Source organism: Mauremys reevesii, unplaced genomic scaffold (assembly GCF_016161935.1).
Source record: "Mauremys reevesii isolate NIE-2019 unplaced genomic scaffold, ASM1616193v1 Contig25, whole genome shotgun sequence".
In the NCBI taxonomy this organism is placed as follows: Eukaryota; Metazoa; Chordata; order Testudines; family Geoemydidae; genus Mauremys; species Mauremys reevesii.
The window spans coordinates 375,420-397,920 of record NW_024100835.1 but is presented as its reverse complement, the minus strand read 5'-3'; the positions used below and the strand labels follow the sequence as shown (position 1 = coordinate 397,920).

Genomic DNA, 22,501 nt, shown 5'->3' with positions numbered 1-22,501 from the left:
TTCTCTGGGTGTGGCTGGTCTCCAGCCGCAGTTCGGTTCAGTTGCTGACCTGCAGACGTGTGATTTCTAGATCTCCGGGCACAGAGCAAGCTGCAAGCGGTTGAAAACGTGGTGCAGAAGCTCCAAGTCTCTCTGCAGCCTGACAACAGCTCGTACGCATCAGCAAAGAAATCAGACAGTAAGTCGCAGGATGAGGGTCTTAGGCATCAGGGTGGGTCAGTTCCCCTCCCTTGGCCTGGAAACTGAGCACTCTCCTGCCTACAGGGATGGTGGGTGCCTGGCATCCTCCTGCTCCCCTCCAGATACTTCCCTGCCAGACTCTGTTCCCCAGCAGGAAAATCATCCTTTATTTCTCCCACCTAGAGTCGATTTTGACTGTGAGCTGTTGAGAGCAGGGACGGTTCCCTCCTGTCCGTACAGCGCCTGGCACACAGGGGCCTGCAGGTGCTGCTCTACAGCACGTGCTGATAATCAAGTGTTCTGCATCTCCACTGACGTCGCTGTGACTTTCTTCTAGCTCTGCAGCTATTGGATGAAGCGCAGGCAGGAGTCCGGATGCTGAAAGCCCAGCTGGGTAACGTCAGTGCAGCGTATGGAGAAATCCAGATCCGTCTGGACAACGTCAGTGCAGCGTATGAAGAAATCCAGATCCGGCTGGACAACGTCAGTGCAGCGCGAACAGCAGTGCAAGGTCGCTACAGTAAGTACTAGCTGCAGTGCTGGTTGGTGCCGTTTCTGCTGGTGCTGAGGATGAACGGAGGATTTCAGGCTCCCAGGCTGACAACGCCGCGACTTTCTCCAGCACCGAGTTCTCTTCCATTAAAAATCACCTGTGGCTGCACCTGGGCCCACACCATGGTGATTGGTGTGGAGTTAAATTACACCGTAGGCCTCGTTAGCCTAATGGGAGCACCCAGCTGTCAGCTCTTCTTAGACGCTCCAAACCCGTCAGGTCACAGGCAAAAAGTGACCCTGGCATTTCAGCGTATGGGGCGTTACTTTCAGAACCATCCCTGAGTGTTGGGGCGGGGGGGGGGGGGGCACTGATGTGCAAATGACCCGAGACTTCAACTTCTTATGATCACTGAAAATATTTGATGCAGAACCAGGAGATCTTCCACCTTGGGCAGCTACATTCCCCATCCCGAATTCCCCCTGCCAGCTCAGCTGCACAGTGAGTCTCCCCTTTCCCATTACAGCCGTGCTGCTCTGCACTGGGACCAGCGCCCATGCTCCAGCCCAGATGCAGCTGCATTTCAGTGCTGGGGGAGTGACCCCGTGGTGTCTGCTTTCTGCAGCGCTCTATGGGATCCATCATGTGGCCACACAAGTTACTTATTGTGATGCTGGAGAATCAGGATTCAGAAGCTCCCTGGGCTTGGGGCAGCTGAAGGGCAGGGGAAATGCAGCACTAGAAACCCTGAGCTCCCTGCGTGTGTCCCTGTGACTTTAGCCCGGGTGTCTCACCTCAGTCTCTGCTCCTAGGTGACGTGCTGACAAAGCTCTCCAGCGGCTGGAGGTTTTACGGTGGGAACTTTTATTACTTTTCACAAGAAAGGAAGTCGTGGGAGGAGGCCGAGCGGTTCTGTGTGTCTCAGGACTCGCACCTGACCTCTGTCTCCTCCCAGGCGGAACAGGTGAGTGCAGGAAGCTCCTAGGGGCTTGGATAATGGGTCAGTGCCTTGTTTCATACCAGATGGAGGTGGCAGGTGGCAGCTGAGGTTGCAAATCTGTGACATGGCTTGTGGCAAACCATCGGAGAGGATGCGAAGCCTTAGTACCTGACTCAGGGCATTCACCCATCAGTTTAAAAACAGAGATGGGCAGAGGAACAGAGCCAGGATCTGGGGTGCTGGGGGAGGTGGGGAGATTTGGAGTCAGGCTCATTTCTGATTTTCATTACTTCCAATGTAGCATTTCCAGCAAACCCAATGGCCTTTCCCAGTGACGACCCACTTTGACCTCTCTCCCCAGTGCGAGAGCTCAGGCAGTGGTGGATTGTCCAATGGGCTGACGGGGCCTGTGCCCCGGGGCTCCGGAAAAATGGATTCTCCACCCCCAACAGAAATCCATCATGGAACGGCTGGGTTGGGATCTGAGTTACTACAGAGAATTCTTTCCTGGGTGCTGGCTGGTGAGTCTTGCCCACATGCTCAGGGTTTAACTGATCACCATATTTGGGGTCGGGAAGGAATTTTCCTCCAGGGCAGATTGGCAGAGGCCCTGGAGGTTTTTCGCCTTCCTCTGCAGCATGGGGCGCGGGTCACTTGCTGGAGGATTCTCTGCAGCTTGAGGTCTTCAAACTGCAATTTGGGGACTTCAATAACTCAGACATAGGCTAGGGGTTCGTTATAGAAGTGGATGGGTGAGATTCTGTGGCCTGCATTGTGCAGGAGGTCAGACTAGATGATCATAATGATCCCTTCTGACCTTAAAGTCTATGAGTCTATGAGTCTAAGCCCGTAGCCCCAGCAGAAGTACCGGGCAGGCGGGTGGGGTGGGAGAAGCCCCAGTGCTCTGACCCCACTTTGCAGCAGAAGCACCAGTCAGCAGGGGAACCCTCCCGATCTGGCTCCTACACTATGGCCCATGGGACTGGAGAAGCGCACGCTCCCTGTGAGGCCTCAGGCCTGGGGGAGCTCTTACTCCACGCTGCGGCCCCACTGTAGCCCTCACCCCAGGCCTCTGCGGCACTTTCAGAGGAGGAAAATCCCACCCTCCGGCAGGGCCAGACTTTGCACCCAGTTCTCTGCTCCGAGCTTTGCCTCCTGCAAGGGCAGGGGGCTGGTGTGAACTCTGAGGTGCCCGTCAGTACCTGCCGCAGCCGAGCTCTGAGGGGGCAGTGAGGGGAGTGTTCTGAGACAGGTCCCTGCCGTTAGCCCCAGGCAGATACAGATGCAGACGCAGACACAGAGCTGCTCCAGGGCTCCCTCAGGGTCTCCCAGCTAGTCACTGTCAGCGTTGGGGGCAGGACACCGCGTCTCCCGCTGCCCAGTGCCCTGCTCACACCACCAGATGCCCTTTCCTCTCCCCCAAAATCTGTTCAGCCCAGGCAGCTGCGGCTGCATCCTGCAGCCTCTCTTGGGTGACCTGCACATGCTGCAAACTGTGTTGTGCAGGAGTTTCTCTCCAGCGAGACCAAGGGACAAGATCACTGGATTGGACTCACCGACCGGGAGACAGAGGGCAGCTGGCGCTGGGCGGACGGAACAGAATACAGAGCAGACGCAAGCAGGGGGTGAGTAAAGCTTGAGAGACGTGATTATTTATTACACGATTGGTCACAAGCTCTTTTGGGCAGCGTCTGTGCGCCCCCTGGTGTCTATGCAGCACCCGGCACAGTGGGCCCGAACCTGAGGGAGGCCCCCGGGCGCTGCCACGACAGCAGTGAATCCTCTCAGGAATTTCTGCTAATGCCCCTTTGCTTAGTGCAGGAGCCTAAACACGGAGTGTGTGTTCAGTGCCCGCTGAGACCCAGGGCCAGAGCCTCCCCTGGGTAACTCGGCATTGACTTGAATGAACCACAGGGATTTACACCAGCTGAGGATCTGGCCCCAAGTCGACTCAGTGCAGCCAGGGGAGTCTGGTGTGAGCGGCAGGTTCCCGCTCTCCTTGGGATTGCACTGCGCTCTCCCCTCGGTCAGGCTGGGCACGGGGAGGCTGTGGGGCCGGGGCCATGGCCGGAGCCAGCTGCAGTCGGTGCAGTGACCTCAGGGGGCTGTGGGCGAGGCCCATAAGCAGGGCCAGGGAGAAGTTAATGACTGACCCCCACTACCTCTGTCAACAGCAGAGTCCACAGAGCAGAACTGAGCTCTGGGATTCGCGGTGGTTCTTCCCTGAGACATTAACACTCTGATCTGTAGGTTCTGGGCGCAGAATGAGCCAGACAATTACGATCCGAAGAAAGATGGTGGAGAAGACTGTGTTCACACCGAGCCAAGAAAGCAGAATTTGTGGAATGATGCCAACTGCACTCAGCCTTTCAGGTGGATTTGTAAGTAGGCCCATGGACCGGCTGGGCTGTGACATGCAGGTCAAAAAGCACTTTAATTTTCAAGCTAGAATATTTCCCAGCCACCTGCTGGTGAGGAGCCCTTTACACTGGAGGGGCCGCATGGGACTGGCATTGCAGGGGGATCCCCCAGGAGGAATCCTGTATGGACCAGCCTGAATTCCTCCTAGTGGCTTCTAGGGAGCACGTGGCAAAGGACTTTCTTCACCAGCCTCTGGGAGGGTGTGGTGAGCTCCCAGCTCACTTCCACCTACCGCCCAGGGAGCTGCCAGCAAGGAGCAAGAACGGCATTTCCCCATGAGATTCTCGCCAGCTCCTCATAGACTTTAAGGTCAGAAGGGACCATTATGATCATCTAGTCTGACCTCCTGCACAAAGCAGGCCACAGAATCTTACCCATCCACTTCTATAACAAACCCCTAACCTATGTCTGAGTTACTGAAGTCTTCAGATTGTGGTTTGAAGACCTCAAGCTGCAGAGAATCCTCCAGCAAGTGACCCGTGCCCCACGCTGCAGAGGAAGACGAAAAACCTGCAGGGCCTCTGCCAATCTGCCCTGGAGGAAAATTCCTTCCTGACCCCTTATATGGTGATCAGCTAAACCCTGAGCATGTGGGCAAGACTCACCAGCCAGCACCCAGGAAAGAATTCTCTGTGGTAACTCAGATCCCATCCCATGTAACTCAGATCCCATCCCGGAGCTTGTGGTTGAGCTACAGCATGGATTCCAAAAGCCATCCAATCTTGAGCAATGACAGTCTCTAAAGGCTCCGTCTTTACCATGCGGGGCAGACACGAACAGAGGAGAGGATATTTCCTCCCCCTTTGCTCTGCTCAGCTCATCCTTTACATCACTAGTCGCCTCCTCTGTGATGACACTCAACTCCGCCTCCTGTGGTGCCACCCTGGGACTTCCTTTTTCTGTCTTCAGACTGCTAGTAGCTTCTGCATTGCCAGCTTCCTCTTTTGACTCTCCCTGTGGCTTCTTAGACTTAATCTCCTGCTCCGCTTTTAAAGGTACCGTGTCAGCCTGAGCTAATTCTCTCACCCTACTTCTAGTAATTGGCTCTGCAGATTTTTCTGTCTCTGTTGGTTCCACCATGTCAGTAGGGATGGTAACCAATTCTTATACTCCTCTAACACATCTCTTAACTTTTTCAACTCTCTGATTCTTTTTAACAGCTGACCACAGTCTGATTTATAACCATCCAGCGATTTTAAGCTGGCATCCAAAGTTTGCTGGGCTTTTCTGAGTAACTCTAATTTTTTTATTTAATTTCTTTCCCAGTGAACTATAAGCTATGAGCAGACATTCAACAGCGATTCCCTTCACCAGTTTAGCCTCTCTTTTTTTTTCCGCTTCGTTTCTACATCAAATACTTCACTCACAAAACCCCATGGGTTACAATGCTCAGATATCATCTCAGCTGCTCTAAACCTCCTCCATGTTCCTGAATGTATTTTCTAGCAAAGTTTTCTAGAGCCATACTGTGGGCAACTTCAACAGACTCTACTCTTGCCCTTACTTCACTTACCTTAACATGTAACACAGAACTCATTTGAATTCTAACACTTCACTAGCTTATGTAATAAACTATAATGAACACTCTGTTGCTTTACTCTGTAACTGAAGGCGTCCCTTCACAGAAACAACAGGAAATAATACCCCAAACGGGTTTTCTACCTAGTTCAATAAGTCCCAAGTAAATGATAGAGGGGTGGGGGCACGTTCTCCTCTCTTCCCTCGATGGCTCATAGCTGATTGAGAGGTTTTTTCCCTCTGTCAGGACCTGCCGAACAGCTGGGGAACACTGAGGCCGACGGATCAGAGGTGCAGCCTGAGAGAGTTATGGGGACTGAAGAAATGTACAAGTTCTGAGTTACTGCAGCCTCTTGGCAGCAATTAATGCATAGATTTATCCACTCCCCCGCCACCACTTAGTGTGGGTCATCGGGCCCGATGCTACTGCTTGTATCTTATTGGTACCATTCGTTACAACTCTGACCTCCAACAAAGCCCCTTAAATGCACGTATCATTTTAAATAATATCAATTTTTAAATAATAACACTATTACTGTATAAAATTACTTTTTAAAATAATATCATTACTTTATCTTGCTAGATTAAATTCAAAACCTCTAAGTTAAAACTTTAAATCAAACCACAATACAGAACAGGAAATACTGGGACTGCTGCCAAGCCGCAGCCACAGGAAATCAGGTTCCTGTATTCTTAAGAGTGAGTTAGCAAGACATGCAATCTTGCTTTCTAACTCTCTGTAACTTTAACTCTTTAGTTATGCCTCAGGTGAGATTCTCAGGGGTCTAAGGATGCCTGGAATCCCTGAAAATTCCTGTCACCCACTCCTTCGAGACTCCTGGCTGGCTCGCCAGTCTATAGCCTGATTTAGGATGCACAAATAACTTTAATTTAATTTATCAATTTAATTTTAATTTAATTTAATTATTAGTCATATTAATTAGTGTGTGTCTTAGGTTCACCAATCTATTTGATCAGAAGATAACAGTTCTTGTCCCGAATCAGGCTCCACAGAATTTACAAATACCCTCGGGGGTATAACAGGAAGCTCACACTGAGAAAGATAGAGCCTTAAAAACTTTTTAGTAAAATCAATACTAGTAAGTAAATGTTAAAATATTCAGAATTATAAAGTTACAATTGCATTACTGCTATTCAAAAGATACATATGATAATATACTATTATATACAACAGAGCTTTGGTTAATATATTCACACCCTTCCTCGATAACCTGGTGGTAAGAGACACAGGACCAGCCTCGCAGTTCAGGTTTCTCAATTCTTGAGTGTGAGATGCAGTGCTTAGAAGAAACAGATACTAAGAGCTATCCAAACTAACTTAGGGTTTACTTGACTAACTTAAACTTAAAATCAAAACCTAATAAACAAACTAAGAATGAAAATGTAGGAAAACCAAGCTTAGCCTAGTTCCTTTGAAACTTAAAGTTTAAGAAGAACAAGTATAGTCTACTAATAGTAGTAGTCATAGTAGGCAGATAGAATAGAAGAGGAATAGAGATAGAGTAGAAAAAAGAATGTAAGTAAGAATACTCTAGCAAGGTGGGTCACCTATTTTATAGGCTACAGGAGCTGGAAATCCTTCCTCCTATGCCCAAATTTCCATTGTCTATTGGTCTAGATAAAAGGTCTTAGCTATTTAAGTAACGAGATGTAGGTCAGCTTTGCTTTCCAGGTAAAAGGGCCCGATATTGATATGCTAACTTTGCATTAGCTCAAGGGTAGGCAACCTATGGCATGGGTGCCGAAGGCGGCACACAAGCTGATTTTCAGTGGCGCTCACACTGCCTAGGTCCTGGCCACCGGTCAGGGGGCCTCTGCATTTTAATTTAATTTTAAATGAAGCTTCTTAAACACTTTAAAAATACAGGATATGGCCTGTAGGTCTCTTGCATTACAGCCAACTTACTTTAATATATATCTATAAACCTATTACAATAAACCAAATACTTCAACTATAAGAAAAGAAATATATATGCAAGCAAGCAGGTTAATCCTATAGGCTACAGACGCAGGGAAGACACAGGCACAGGAGTCTGATACCCCCAGCCAAACGCGCAGACCCACAGTTTAGCAGAGGTTATTGTGGCACTGTAGAAATCCCATTCAGACCCATGGAAATGGCTAACCTTTACTTCAAAAGGCCCTACATGTGGAAAACGACAACTTTCTTCTAGTAAAAACACTTCTCCTTCGGTTAACCTTCCAAATTATCACATGGCTCCAAAGAGGAAAACTCCTCAACTCACACGCACACACACAGTCCTAATGCTCCCCAGCCAAAAAGAAAAGAAAGGAAACGATTTCACAATGGACACCCTGCCACAACAGTACACCTGCGAAAATAAAACCAGATTGTGGGACTTTATGGAAAAAAGGGGGGATGGAAAGCTGGCGAAATGGAGATGATGTGGAAAGGTAGAGACCCACCACTGCGCCTCCTTTTCATACTTCTTGCAACAGCTGGTGAACTTTCATGGGCTTTTCACAACTGAGCCTACACTAGTGGAACACCTTGAGGAGCTTCCCAGGGGCTGCCTGGTTCAGCTGGACAGAGCATAAAGAGGCCATGATCGTGGTTTGCAGCTCCTGGGTAGCTGCAGGCCTGCAGTGGTCCGTATTTGCTCTTCTGCCTGACTGCTACAGACAGGGATGCCGAAACCAGAAAAGAAGGAGGCAGGCAGGTGGACCATGCTTGCCAAGGGGGGATAAAGATGCACATCAGTGCTTAGAGAATGCAGGCATTGATCCCACTACCGCTCGCATGCAAAGTGAACTCTTTACCACTTAAACTAAATCCTCACCTGCACCATAGGTGCAAGGTGCCAGCCAGACAAAGCAAGGGCTCCGGGGTCTTATGCAGAACAGAGTATCAGATAGTGGAGGGGGGATACTCATAGTTGGGGACAGGGTCCCAAGTCCCGGGTCCCAGCCACACACCTTGGCACAAAGACCAACACTCCCTGCCGGAAGTGTGTCAGGGGGATGAGAGTTAGTCTCCGGACAAAGCACCACACTGTAAGAAGAGAACACCACTAGGGGCGGCAGGTTTGTAGAAATTTTGGTGGTGCCCAGAATGCCTAGAGCCTGCCTCCACTGAACTTTGCCCCCCCACCTAACAAGTAACGTTTTATGCCAAACCTCCAAGCTTAACTCATCTCAGCTCAACCCCTCACTGCCAATTAACCCCTCAGAGACCTCAGACAGCAGAGATCAAATCTGCAAGGGTCAGAGCCTCACGGCTTTTGTGGAGGCACCGACAAACAGACCTGTCCCAGCTGCTTTCTCAGGAGCCCCGTGACCCTGCTACACAACCTGTACACAGAAAGCAAACAAACCACCCACAGACAGACCAAACGCACCACTCATCCTGTCCTGGTTCCCCCAGCCAGAATCTGCAGCTACACCCACCTCTTTTCATAGCCCTCGGCTAACTCCTGGGCAGATGGGCGGCCATCTTGGCCAGCACTAAGAAGAGGTGGCTGCGGAGGCCTCTGGCCTTAGCGGAGCTGAAGATGGGGGGAGGGGTAGAAGGTGCAGGGAAAAGGGCGGCAGGAGATTGAGGGAGGGAGGCGGGAAATGGCTGCAGCCAGCCTGGGCCACTGCAGACGGCAATGGGATCTCCCTCTCGTCACCAGGGGCGGGTGGCAGAGGAATTGGTGAACCTGTCACCATTGTGTCCATCCCCACAGCTTGCACCAGGGGCCAGGAGGAGGGAGGTTTCCTCTATCCAGAGAACAGGGACAGGCAGGCCTAGCTCCTGCATTGGGCCTCAGGCCTGGCCGGGTGGGACCGAGGTTGGGGCTGCGAAGGGAGTTCAATCTCCATGGCCCATCCTGTCCCCTCAGCTCAGCTCGTGACGAGAGGACCAAGCCAGGCCAGCTGTGGTGCTGCTTTGTGCTAGTGACATTGTCCCCTGGCGCTGGCCTGGGACCCACCAACCCAGCTCACAGAGCCACACGGAGCTGTTGGATGCTTATGACTTCCAGCCTGGCTTGGTTTGAACCAGAGCCCCAGGGCCAGAAACTCCATATCAATTTCCCAGTTCCCTGGGCCCGTCCCCCTTGCTCCCACATTCCTGGCAGGTCAGCTTTGTGCTCTCCGACCACTGATAGGATCCATCTCAGCGTGTTGCTTTTGGGATGCCTTTACAGCGATCCTTTTAGGGACATCTTCCCCCACTGGTGCAGCACCACTGAAGAGAGCAATGGGGAGATCACCAGGGCAAACCCGCCCCTGTCACTGTCACCTGCGTCGTCTCACCCTGCTCAGAGCACTTCCCCTGGCTGGCACCATGGAGCTATAGCAGTGCTTGAGCAACAATGGCCGACCCTCCCCCCAGTGCTCCATGTAAGCCAAGGCCTGTGAGCCCCATGCTGAGCAGGAGCTGATCACTTGACAGAGATGTTATTGAACCCTGCATGGGTTTGGTAAAACATTCCCTGCATTTACTCACCTGAATAGTCCCATTAACCTCGACAGAACTGTGCCAGTGAGTAAGAGCTGCAGGATTAAACCAGGCACAGGCCCAGATCTCTGGATGTACAAGCCCTTCCGTCAGCTTTAAACCAGTTCTTTGAGAGGTTCAGTCATGGCTTCGAAATCCAGTCCCAAAGTGGGAGGCTGCGAGCTGTGTGCTCCTCGTCTCCTCTGGCCAGGACCCGCTGTGCACCGCTCACTCAGGGCTAGGAAGAAATGACCCCAACAGACGCTGACCCATTGAGTACAATGGGCTGGAGAGGCCTGTCAGCCAGGGATCTGTCGTTTTTATGAGACATGCTGCTTTACACCATTTTAAAGTGGCCCAAATCCTCCCTCCCACTGGAGCAAAACTGCTGCACCAATTTACAGCAGGTGAAGAGCTGGTGCCTCTGCCTTCTCTGTCCTGACAACACACCTGTCCCTAGAGGGGGAGAGCGACGGTGGGACAAGATGATGATGATCAATGCATGGCTCAGGCAGTGGCGCTCTAAGGATCTCTGGGCTGTTGGATCACTGGGAGGCATTCACGGACAGAGGTCTGTTCTCATGGGACGGACTCCGGCTGGACTCTAGGATGGAGGGTGGCACAAGTGATTAAAAGAGCTTTAAAGAAGGAATTCAGGGGAGATGGGAGATGCTCATGTAATCTCCAGCCATGATTTTAACATTGAGTGGGAGGAAAATCAAGTAAGAGCAGATACAGGAATGGAGAAAGGAACAGCAGACGGTAGGAGAATGAACCACAAGAGGAAAGATAGTGCCCATAGCAATGACATAGCAATCAGATAGGCAATACTGGCAGTAGAGTGACTGTACCTAATCAGGTGAGGAATCTGGGTGAAGTCGAGCAGAAACAATTAAGATGCCTGTACACAAGGCAAGGAGCCTGGGGAACAAAATGGAGGAACTAGATCTACTGGTGCAGGAAGTGAAACCAGATGTTACAGGGATGATAGAAACATGGAGGAGTAGTAGCCAGGACTGGAGTACAGGTATTGAAGGATAAGTGCTGTTCAGGAAAGACAGAAATAAAAGGAAAGGTGATGCAGTCGGTAGGGCCCACACTTTCCTGGCTGTGAGACCTGACAGATTTCTTTACCAAATAGTTACCAAACCAAGAAGAGATGATGCCATTTTAGGCCTGGTCTACACTTGGACTTTAAGTCGAATTTAGCAGCGTTATTTCGAACTAACCGCTCAACCGTCCACACCAGAAAGCCATTTAATTCGAACTAGAGGGCTCTTTAGTTCGAATTTGGTACTCCACCCCGACAGGTGGAGTAGTGCTAAATTCGACATGGCTAGCTCGAATTAGGCTTGGTGTGGATGCTAATCGAACTTAGTAGCTCCGGGAGCTATCCCATACTGCACCACTCTGTTGACGCTCTGGACAGCAGTCCGAGCTTGGATTCTCTGGCCAGCCACACAGGAAATGACCCGCGAAAATTTGAATTCATTTTCCTGTCTGGGCACTTTGAAGCTGACGTCCTGGTTGGACATCGGGGCGAGCTCCGCAGCACCTGCAACGATGCAGAGCTCTCCAGCAGAGGAGTCCGGGCAATCCCAGAATAGAAAGAGGTCCCCAGCATGGACTGACCAGGAAGTCATGGATCTGATCGCTGTGTGGGGCGAGGAGTCTGTGCTCTCGGAACTGCGCTCCAGCAAGCGGAATGCAAAGACCTTCGAGAAGCTCTCGAAAGCCATGAAAGACAAAGGATACAGCCGGGATGCGATGCAGTGCCGCGTGAAAGTCAAGGACCTAAGGCAAGGGTATCAAAAAGTCAGAGCGGCAAACGGACGCTCTGGAGCCAAGCCCCAGACATGCCGCTTCTACGAGGCACTGCATGCCATTCTAGGTGGGTCTGCCACCACTGCCCCACCAGTGACGGTGGACTCCGAGGACGGCATAGTGTACCGGGACAGTTCCTCCTCGATGTTCGCCGATGGGGAAGATGAGGAAGGGTCTTTGGAGGACGGCGCAGGCGACAGCGAACACACTCCCGCTTTCCCTGACAGCCAGGATCTCTTCATCACCCTCACAGAGATCCCCTACCAACCCTCCCCTGCCGTTAACCCGGACTCAGAATCAGGGGAAGGATCAGGCGGTAAGTGCTATAGATGTGTAAACATTTATTTTTTATAAAATATGTATAGAAAAAATAGAAACACTATATAAAAAATTGTAAATATTAAACTATATGAAAAGTAGGTCCACACAAAGAGGGATTGAAGAATAATCCTCTAGCGACAATTCAACGAAGGTGTCATACAGTTCCTCGAAAAGCCTCCGCAGGAGGTTCCTTGGGAGAGGTGCCTTGTTGGGCGCTTCGTGGAAGCAAACTCTTCCACGCCAGGACATCCGAATATACAGAGGAATCATCGCCTCCACAAGCATTGCTGCATATGGTCCTGGTCGGTGCAGGGCTTCCCTTAGCATCCTCTCTTTCTGGGCATGAGTGACCCGCCTCAGGGTGATCTCATTCTGGAAATACTGCATCTAAGTAGGGCAATTAGTGTATTGTTACTATTGTTAATGGTGTAAAATTAGGTTGCATAACAATGACCCTCGCCTAACAGCCACGTGCTAGAGGCCACAGAGAACAAGCATACATTGATCTTTCCCGTGCACTGGCGGGAGGGGCTGGAAAAGGCTCATCCTTTCTGCTTTCCACATTGCCTTTAGCAGGAGAGCACAGCTATCAACTAACTGATAAGCATTATCTACTGTAAGGCTTACCAGGACTGTCTGCAAGACGGATTCAGCTGTCTCTCCCCGCTTGTCCACTCTCCTGTGCAATGGCGCCGCCAATGAGAGCATAGTCCGAAATCTCGAACTAGTTCTGAGATCTCGCGAGACTTGGTGCCCTGTATAGTCTTGTTCACTGAAACTGACTTGACTGTGTTCACTGTTCGCAAACATGTATGTGTTCAAGGAAATCACTTACTTTTTCGCATCACACAGCTTCGGCTCTTTCCCGGACTGCCCCGGCATCCCACTCGCAGAGGCTGGCTCAGATTAGGCGGCGAAAGAAAAAGACTAGGGACGAGATGTTCCAGGAACTGATGGCCTGCTCCAGAGCTGAGGCGGCAGAGCAGAGACAGTGGAGGGAGACCCTCTGTCAGCAGCATCGCACACACATCGAACGGGAGGATAGGTGGCGGCAGGAAGACCAGCAGGCGACTCAAACGCTGCTTGGTCTAATGAGGGAGCAAACGGACATGCTCCGGCGCCTTGTAGATGTTCTGCAGGACCGCAGGCAGGAGGAGAGAGCCCCCCTGCACTGCATCTGCAACCGCCCTCCAACGCCAAGAAGTCCTGTCCCCCCCTCACCCAAAGTTACGAGAAGAGGGGCGGTAGGGGCCGTGAGAACTGTCACTGCACCGCAGCAGAGCGCTAATGTACAAGACACCTCTCATGCTCTAAATTTGTAGAAGTTCTTCCCTTACAGGATCACCCAGTCCCAAATCCAAGTTTCAACCCCCCACTGTGTATTACATTATTAAAAGCAGTTTGCTGTTACTCACTGTTTCCGTCACGTTTCTCGTGTCAGAAGACTTTGTGTGTGGGGGGGGATTTTTAATTGCAGTGCATAGCCCACATTACCAGGGTACAGACTTGGGGGCAGGGTCAACTGTAGGGCACACACAGACTGCAGTCACTAGGCACCAGGGTCAGTCTGTGTGGTGTATGCTGCCCCGGGTCATTCGGTGATGTGTATGCTTGTCCAGGGTCCTAGCGCCTGCCATCCCCGAATGTAAAGGCAGACTTCCCTTACCATGCACTTCGACCGTAGCCACGAGCCTCTCCGCTGCCCTGAGCCCCAACAAGAGCCCTCATCCAGGGACAGATACTCACCCTTCCCCCACACCCCTCACCCCTTCCAATGCCCAAACCCACAGCCCACAGCCGTCATGCAAACCCCTATCCAAAGACGGCACCCCTCGCCCCTTCCTGCAAACCCACCCATTCCTGCAAACCCACCCCTACATGCACAACCACTGTAAACTGTCCCCCACCCCAGAGGCCTATGTAGGAGCAGGAGGCTGTCCGTCCTGTATTGGACAAGCGGTCTGTACATCAGTGCACACCGTACCCAGCACAGTATGCGTCCATGTTTCAACCCAGGAACATAAATGCAAAGTCAACGAAAGATTTATTATTAATTACTGTTACATTTCATTAGTTTTAAAACGTGCTTTGGAAGTGGGGGAAACTTGGAGAACGGGGTATGTAACCTCAGATCTAACTCGACACATACAGACACAGGCCCATGATCGGGCTCTCTTAAAATCAAGTGGACAGTCACAGGTTACCCTGCTCTGCGAGGAAACTCGCTTTCAAAGCCTCCCGGATGCACAGCGCTTCCCGCTGGGATATTCTCTCAGCACGGGTGTCTGGCTGAGCGTAAACAGCAGCCAGGTGTTTTGCCTCAACCTCCCATCCGGCCAAAAAGGTCTCGCCCTTGCTCTCACAGAGATTGTGGAGCACACAGCAAGCAGCAATAACTACGGGGATATTCTTTTCGCTGATGTCCGAGCGAGTCAGTAAGCTCCGCCATCTCCCCTTGAGACGTCCGAAAGCACACTCCACCACCATTCTGCACTTGCTCAGCCGGTAGTTGAAGAGTTCCTTCTCACTGTCCAAGGCGCCTGTATAGGGCTTCATGAGCCAGGGCATTAGCGGGTAGGCTGGGTCCCCGAGGATCACTGTAGGCATCTGCACATCCCCAACCGTTATTTTGTGGTCCGGGAAGAAAGTACCTGTCTGGAGGCATTTGAACAGACCAGAGTTCCTGAACACACGCGCGTCATGAACCTTGCCCGCCCACCCGACGAAGATGTTGGTAAAACGTCCCCTATGGTCCACCAGTGCTTGCAGCACCATTGAAAAGTAGCCCTTTCGGTTAATGTACTCACTGGCCTGGTGGGCTGGTGCCAGGATAGGGATGTGAGTCCCATCTATAGCCCCACCGCAGTTTGGGAATCCCATCGCGGCGAAGCCATCTATGACGACCTGGACGTTTCCAACAGTCACTACCTTTGAGAGCAGTTGCTCAACGATTGCGTGGGCTACTTGAATCACAGCAACCCCCACGGTAGATTTGCCCACGCCAAAGTGGTTCGCTACTGACCGGTAGCTGTCTGGCGTGGCAAGTTTCCAGAGGGCTATGGCCACTCGCTTCTGCACACTCAGCGCTGCTCGCATCCGTGTGTCCTGGCGCTTCAGGGCAGGGGACAGCAAGTCACACAGTTCAAGGAAAGTGCCCTTACGCATCCTGAAGTTTCGCAGCCACTCTGTTTCATCCCAGACCTGCAGCACTATGCGGTCCCACCAGTCCGTGCTTGTTTCCCGGGCCCAGAATCGCCGTTCCACACCATGAACTTGACCCATTGCCACCATGATCTCCACGGCGCGGCGTACCCTGCTTTGTGAGAGGTCTGCGCCACTCTCCTCACCACGCTGCCGGAGCCTCCTCGCCCGATTTCTCAGCAGCTGACTGTGGAAGAGGTGGACGATAAGGTGCGAGGAGTTGACAACGGCCATAAGTGCAGCGATGATTGCAGCGGGCTCCATGCTCGCAGTGCTGTGGCGTCCGCGCTGTAACCGACCAGAGAAGGGCGCGAACAGATTTCCCGCCGGCGCTTTCAGGGAGGGAGGGCGTGATTGACGGTTCAATGACGACAGTATCCCAAAACCGCCCTCGACACATATTTTCCCCCAGCAGGCATTGCGAGCTCTACCCAGCATTCCAATGGGCAGCGGGGACTGCGGGAACTGTGGGATAGCTTCCCACAGTGCACCGCTTACAAAGTCGACGCCGGCCCCGTTAATGTGGACTCAGAAGTTCGAATTAGTGTATTTAGTGTGGATACGCAAATTCGACTTCATAAGGTCGAATCCACAAATTCGACTTCAGTGGATTCGAAATAACCTTGTAGTGTAGACAAGGCCTTAGATTGAGTGCTGATGAGTTGGGAGGATCTCCGGAGAAGAGCTGGTTATAGGGGACAATTTTGGTTTGCGTGATCATGAGCTAATTCAGTTTCAACTAAATGGAAGGATAAACAAAACTAGGTCTGCAATTAGGGGCCTGGATTTCAAAAGGGGGAAACTTTAAAATATTAAGGCAATTAACTAGAGGAATGGACTGGGCTGAAGAACTCAAGAATCTGAAAGTGGGGGAGGCTTGGAATTACTTTTAGTCCAAGTTGCAGAAGCTCTCTGAAGCCTGCATCCCAAGCAAGGGGGAAAACTTCCTAGGGAAGGGTTGTGGACCAGGCTGGATGAACAAGCGTCTCACACAGGTGATTAAAATAAAGCAGAAATCCTACAAGGAATGGAAGATGGAATGGATCAGGAAGAAAAGTCACGTCTTGGAGGTCAGAAAGTGCAGGGTTAACGTGAACTGTCAATAGCCAAGCACAGCTGGACCTTGCAAAGGAAATTAAAACCAACAGTAAACGGTTCTATAGCCATATAAACACAAAGGAAACAAGGAAGGAAGGAGTGGGACTGCCAAACACGGAGGATGAGATGGAGATTTTAAGAAAGGGGAAAAAGTGACCCAGGAAACTACAGGCCTGTTAGTCTGATCTCAATTGGACGCATGGTTTTAGAACAAATTTGGAAAGAGAAAGTAGTTAGAGACAGAAGTAAAGAGTAATTGGGATAAAATACAACACAGTTTTACAAAAAGTAGATGGTGCCATACCAACCTGATCTCTTTCTTTGAGAAGATAACTGATTTTTTAGACAAAGGAAATTCAGTAGATCTCATCTATCTGGATTTCAGTGGCATTTGATACAGTTCCACATGAGGAATTATTAGTCAAATTGGAGGAGATGGGGATTAATGTTGTTCTTAGTTCCTAAGTGCATGACCTTGCATTTGCACTATTGAATTTCATCCCAGCGAGCTCTGCAATGGGCAGATAAAGGGGCAGAATGTTTTGCCACAATGTTTCTGGGGATCTTGGTCCCCTGCTCACAACAGAATCTGTGCAGCAGAACCGAGCTCAGAAAGTGGCTTTGATTCTCCACTGAGACAATAACATTCTTTTATCTGGGAAATATCGTCACCCGACTCAATATCCTCAAGGAAGAAGAATTTCCAAGGGATGCAGAAGACCCACTCTGCTGTCAAGACACAGTCATGCTGGCTTTGGAACTGGGCTATTACTTTGAGAAGCAAGGGCCGGGTTCTGTTCTCACACCAGTCTCATTCTATTGGCTTGAGTTACTCCTGTGTATGAGTGTCATAAACAGATAGTTAAGGGTTAAGTCTCTTTTACCTGTAAAGGGTTAACAAGCTCAGTGGACCTGGCTAACACCTGACCAGAGGACCAATCAGGGGACAAGATGCTTTCAAACCTCGGTGGAGGGAAGCCTTTGTTTGTGTTCTTTGTTTTGGGGGGTGTTGTCTCTTTGGATCTAAGAGGGGCCAGACGTATATCCAAGCTTCCTGAAATATTCTCTTCTATTCAGTATAGTGCGTATTAGAAAGGCGAATTAGTCTTTTGATTAATTTCTGTATTTGCAAATGTGTGTTGCTGGAACAATATTTTACCTCTTTGCTGTACCTGTACTTAAGCTAGAGTCCCTCTAGTTTTTATAAGCTGTACCCTGTAAACTTCCATCCTGATTTTACAGAGATAGTTTTTACTTTTTCTTTTTTTAATTAAAAGCTTTTCTTTTTAAGAACCTGTTTGATTTTTCCCTTGTTTGAGACCAGGGGATTAGTCTGACTCACCAGGGATAGGTGGGGGGAAGAGAGGAGGGGGGAAGGTGAATCCCTCTTTGTTTTAGATTCAAGGAGTTTGAATCAGTGTGGAGCCTCTCAAGGCAACCCAGGGAGGGGAAAGGAGGAGGGGAATGGTTAAGTTTCCCTTGTGTTAAGATCCAAGGAGTTTGGATCTGTGTTCCCCAGGGAAAGTTTTGGGGGAACAGAGAGTGTGCCAGACACTAATCTCTGGCTGGTGGCAGCATTACCAGATCTAAACTAGGATTTAAGTTTAGAAGGATCCATGCAGGTCCCCATCTTTTGGACGCTAAAGTTCAAAGTGGGGAATAAACCTATGACAATGAGAGACCAGAATCAGACCCCAAGAGTATAAACCCAGCTCAGGATTCTGTTCCCCATCTAATTGCAGCCTGGCCTGAGTGTTGCAGCCTTAAGAAGTGTGTCATGACACTGTCCCTTCCAAAAATCATGGGGAAGCTTTTAATGGCCTTCTGGCTATTGGGGCAGGTTCTGGGCAGGTTGTGCATAGCTGTGAGGAGCGTCAGCTCAATTTAGAATATTTTTTTCCTGTCAAAGTGTCTGAAATGGGCAATTCTCTGTTTATTGGGCAGTTTTTGGTTCCTGTGCTGTCTACTTCACTTGCTGTTCTGTTTTCCTTTCATATGGACACAATAACAAAATATGTGAGTATTTTAAAGAACTCCAACCCCCTGTCTGTCATCTCAGAGCTTAGTTAATGCTGAATATGGAGAAGCAATTAACCATTGGAACAACTTACTGAGGAATGTGGTGGATTCTCCATCTCTTGACATCTTTAAATCAAGATTGGATGGCTTTTTAGAATTCGTGCTGTAGCTCAACCACAGGCTATGGGCTCTATGGATGGGTCACTGGGTGACAGACTCCGAGCGGTGTTATACAGGAGGACAGACTAGATGATCACAATGGTCCCTTCTAGCCCTGGAATCTACGTAACACGCATTACCAATAGCAGCACGACTCACTCAGGGCCAGGCTGCCTTGAGCAAGTGGTATCTGACTAGAGCTGGTAATGGCTGAAGGTTTTTGCCAGCTGGTTGCTGTTCATCATCTTCTGTGGAAAGAACCTTGTGGTCCCAGTAGAGAGATGCCTCCAAACCACCACCATTATTGGTAGCTTATTGGTTAAGAACTGAGTGGGTCTCAGAGATGGAGCTACCCCATCTCCAGTGGGGGGAGGGGGTGTTGGTAAAGGTCCATCGGCAGAGTTATTTGCTGTAGACATCAATCCTCAGGGCTGTCTTCTTTCTCCCCGTAATAAATGCCCTTGGAAATAAATATTCCACGTCTTTGAAGGAAGAGCAGCCTGAGATACAGAAAAACAACCGATTGGGCCCTTCCAAGGAAGTGACAGTTTTGGGAGGGACTGCTCCTGTTGGGTTGGAAGGGACAGACAAGTTTTGATATGTGGCACAGCGAGGCAGGGATAGGAGAATTCGAACAGCTGTTGAAGCCGGTCTCCCAGCTGAGCCTGAATTTATTTCCTCGGTGGCTGAAACATATTTTGAGACATCCCTTGCTTAGCACATACAATTGGACGTTTTAAATGTATATATAGATGGTTCTGACAACATCATAACATCTGATCAAAAGGTGCAAAAATTAGAAATTCAAGTCAAGCAAATCATTTATTGGGTGAATATGAAACAATAACTCCACGATCCAGTGATAGACCTGGAAACATACAAATTACAGAGCCAGTCACACTGAGCGGCATAAGGGCAGCTCTCTCTGCTACAGCCAGAAATATCACACCAAGATAAAGCGTCCCTGCAATGCACATCCCATGTGGCCCCCTCCAGTGTACAGGGCTCCTCATCGGCAGGTGGCTGGAAAACATGCTGCATAGCTTGGAAATTAAGGCGCTTTCTGAGGTGCTGGGACCTGCATGTCACAGCCCAGCTGGTCCATGGGCCTGCTTACAAATCCACTTAGAAGGCAGAGTGCAGTTGGCATCATTCCACCTATTCAGCTTCCTTGGGCGGATCTCAACACAGTCTTCTCTGCCTCCTGTCCTCTGATGCCAGTTGTCTGGCTGATTCTCCTCCCAGAACCTACGGATCAGAGTGTTAATGTCTCAGGGCAGAACCACAGCCAATTCCAGAGCTCAGTTCTGCTCTGTGGACTCTGTTGTTGGCAGGGGACCAAGACACCCAGCAATGACGCGGTGAAGCGATGCACCCCCCAGCCACCCCTCAGAGTTCTCCACAGCTCTTGTGGCCATGGTAACGAAGGGCTTCTGACGGCCGGGGGTAGCACCTGCCCTGCGCCTGACAGGCCAGCAAAGAGCCAAAGTCAGTGTGTGGCTCCAAATGCTGAGCAGCAGCAACTCGGATCTCAGTGCCCAGAACCAGAGCAGGTGGCACAGCACGTCCCAGGCACCCCCGAGATGGGAACGCAGGAACGGGAAGAGAGGGCAGCGGGGGCCAGTCATTAACTTCTCCCTGGCCCTGCTTATGGGCCTCGCCCACAGCCCCCTGAGGTCACTGCACCGACTGCAGCTGGCTCCGGCCATGCCCCCGGCCCCACAGCCTCCCCGTGCCCAGCCTGACCGAGGGGAGAGCGCAGCGCAATCCCAAGGAGAGCGGGAACCTGCCGCTCACTCCAGACTCCCCTGGCTGCACTGAGTCGACTTGGGGCCAGATCCTCAGCTGGTGTAAATCCCTGTGGTTCATTCAAGTCAATGCCGAGTTACCCAGGGGAGGCTCTGGCCCTGGGTCTCAGTGGGCACTGAACACACACTCTGTGTTTAGGCTCCTGCTCTAAGCAAAGGGGCATTAGCAGAAATTCCTGAGAGGATTCACTGCTGTCGTGGCAGCGCCCGGGGGCCTCCCTCAGGATCAGGCCCACTGTACCGGGTGCTGCATAGACACCAGGGGCCGCACAGACGCTGCCCGACAGAGCTTGTGACCCAACGTGTAATAAATAATCACTTCTCTCAAGCTTTACTCACCCCCTGCTTGTGTCTGCTCTGTATTCTGTGCCGTCCACCCAGCGCCAGCTGCCCTCTGTCCCCAGGTCGGTGAGTCCAATCCAGTGATCTTGTCCCTTGGTCTCATTGGAGAGAAACTCCTGCACAACACAGTTTGCAGCATGTGCAGGTCACCCAAGAGAGGCTGCAGGATGCAGCCGCAGCTGCCTGGGCTGAACAGATTTTGGGGGAGAGGAAAGGGCATCTGGTGGTGTGAGCAGGGCACTGGGCAGCGGGAGACGTGGTGTCCTGCCCCCAACGCTGACAGTGACTAGCTGGGAGACCCTGAGGGAGCCCTGGAGCAGCTCTGTGTCTGTGTCTGCATCTGTATCTGCCTGGGGCTAACAGCAGGGACCTGTCTCAGAACACTCCCCCCACGGCCCCCTCAGAGCTGGGCTGCGGCAGGTACTGAGGGACACCTCAGAGTTCACACCATCCCCCTGCCCTTGCAGGAGGCAAAGCTCGGAGCAGAGAACTGGGTGCAAAGTCTGGCCCTGCCGGAGGATGGGATTTTCCTCCTCCGAAAGTGCCGCAGAGGCCTGGGGTGAGGGCTGCAGTGGGCACGTGGGGAGAGAGGATTCTCTGAGAGGTGCATGGCCCCTTGCACACAAGCCTTCCAGATACAGACTTCTAGATTGTCCAGCAGGAGCTCAGGTCTGGGGAGAGGGATCAAAGCAGGTCCTCACTGGGAAAGGTCATTGGGTTTGCAGGAAATGCTACATTGGAAGTAGGGAGAATCAGAAATGAGCCTGACCCGAAATCCTCCTCCCCCGGCACCCCAGATCCTGGCTCTGTTCCTCTGCCCATCTCTGCTTTTAAACTGATGGGTGAATCCCCCGAGTCAGATACCAAGGCTGGGCATCCTCTCCGATAGTTTCCCACCTCAGCTGCCACCTTCCACCTCCTTCAGGTGTGAAACAAGGCACTGACCCATTATCCAAGCCACTAGGAGCTTCCTGCACTCACCTGTTCTGCCTGGGAGGAGACAGAGGTCAGGTGCGAGTCCTGAGACACACAGAACCGCTCGGCCTTGTCCCACGACTTCCTTTCTTGTGAAAAGTAATAGAGGTTCCCACCGTAAAATCTCCAGCCCCTGGAGAGCTTTGTCAGCACGTCACCTAGGAGCAGAGACTGAGGTGAGACACCCGGGCTAAAGTCACAGGGACACACGCAGGGAGCTTAGGGTTTCTAGTGCTGCATTTTCCCTGCCCTTCAGCTGTCCAAAGCTCAAGGAGCTTCTCAGTCCTGATTCTCGAGCGTCACAATAAGTATCTTTCATGGCCACATGATGGATCACAAAGAGTGCTGCAGAAAGCAGACTCCATAGGGTCACTGCCCCAGCACTGAAATGCAGCTGCATCTGGGCTGGAGCATGGGCGCTAGTCCCAGTGCAGAGCAGCCTGGCTGTAATGGGAAAGGGGAGACTCACTGTGCAGCTGAGCTGGCATGGGGAATTCAGGTGGGGGAATGTAGCTGCCCAAGGTGGAGCATCCCCTGGTTCTGCATCAAATATTTTCAATGATCATGAGAAGTTGAGGTCTCAGGTCTCTTGCACTTTGGCATCTCCCCCAACACCCTGCCGGGGGCACTGGCTCATGGATGGTTTTGAAAGTAACGCCCCATACGCTGAAATGCCAGGGTCACTTTCTGCCTGTGACCTGATGGGTTTGGAGCGTCTAAGAGAGCTGATAGCTGGG

General features: G+C 51.1%; 1 protein-coding gene and 1 long non-coding RNA gene across 3 annotated transcripts in view; one reads left to right on the top strand and one right to left on the bottom strand.

Annotated features, from left to right (window-relative positions):
- The first annotated feature begins 470 nt into the window (after positions 1–470).
- The window catches only part of LOC120393596 (C-type lectin domain family 4 member F-like), a 117,960-nt gene continuing 95,929 nt past the window's right edge, over positions 471–22,501 (top strand). Inside the window, exons 1-4 of one of the 2 annotated variants that reach the window (XM_039518227.1) lie at positions 471–700; positions 1,486–1,637; positions 3,120–3,238; positions 3,864–4,313. In XM_039518227.1, the coding sequence (XP_039374161.1) occupies positions 556–700; positions 1,486–1,637; positions 3,120–3,238; positions 3,864–4,002 (555 nt within the window). In that variant the 5' untranslated portion in view covers positions 471–555 and the 3' untranslated portion in view covers positions 4,003–4,313. Of the gene's footprint in view, positions 701–1,485; positions 1,638–3,119; positions 3,239–3,863; positions 4,314–22,501 lie in introns of those variants that run through there. The other variant, XM_039518225.1, reaches the window with a different exon arrangement.
- On the bottom strand, positions 19,449–21,916 carry LOC120393601. Its single transcript, XR_005592087.1, has 3 exons — positions 21,771–21,916; positions 20,787–20,905; positions 19,449–19,887 (listed from the first exon to the last, which is right to left on the bottom strand). It is a non-coding gene; the product is annotated as an uncharacterized LOC120393601 (long non-coding RNA).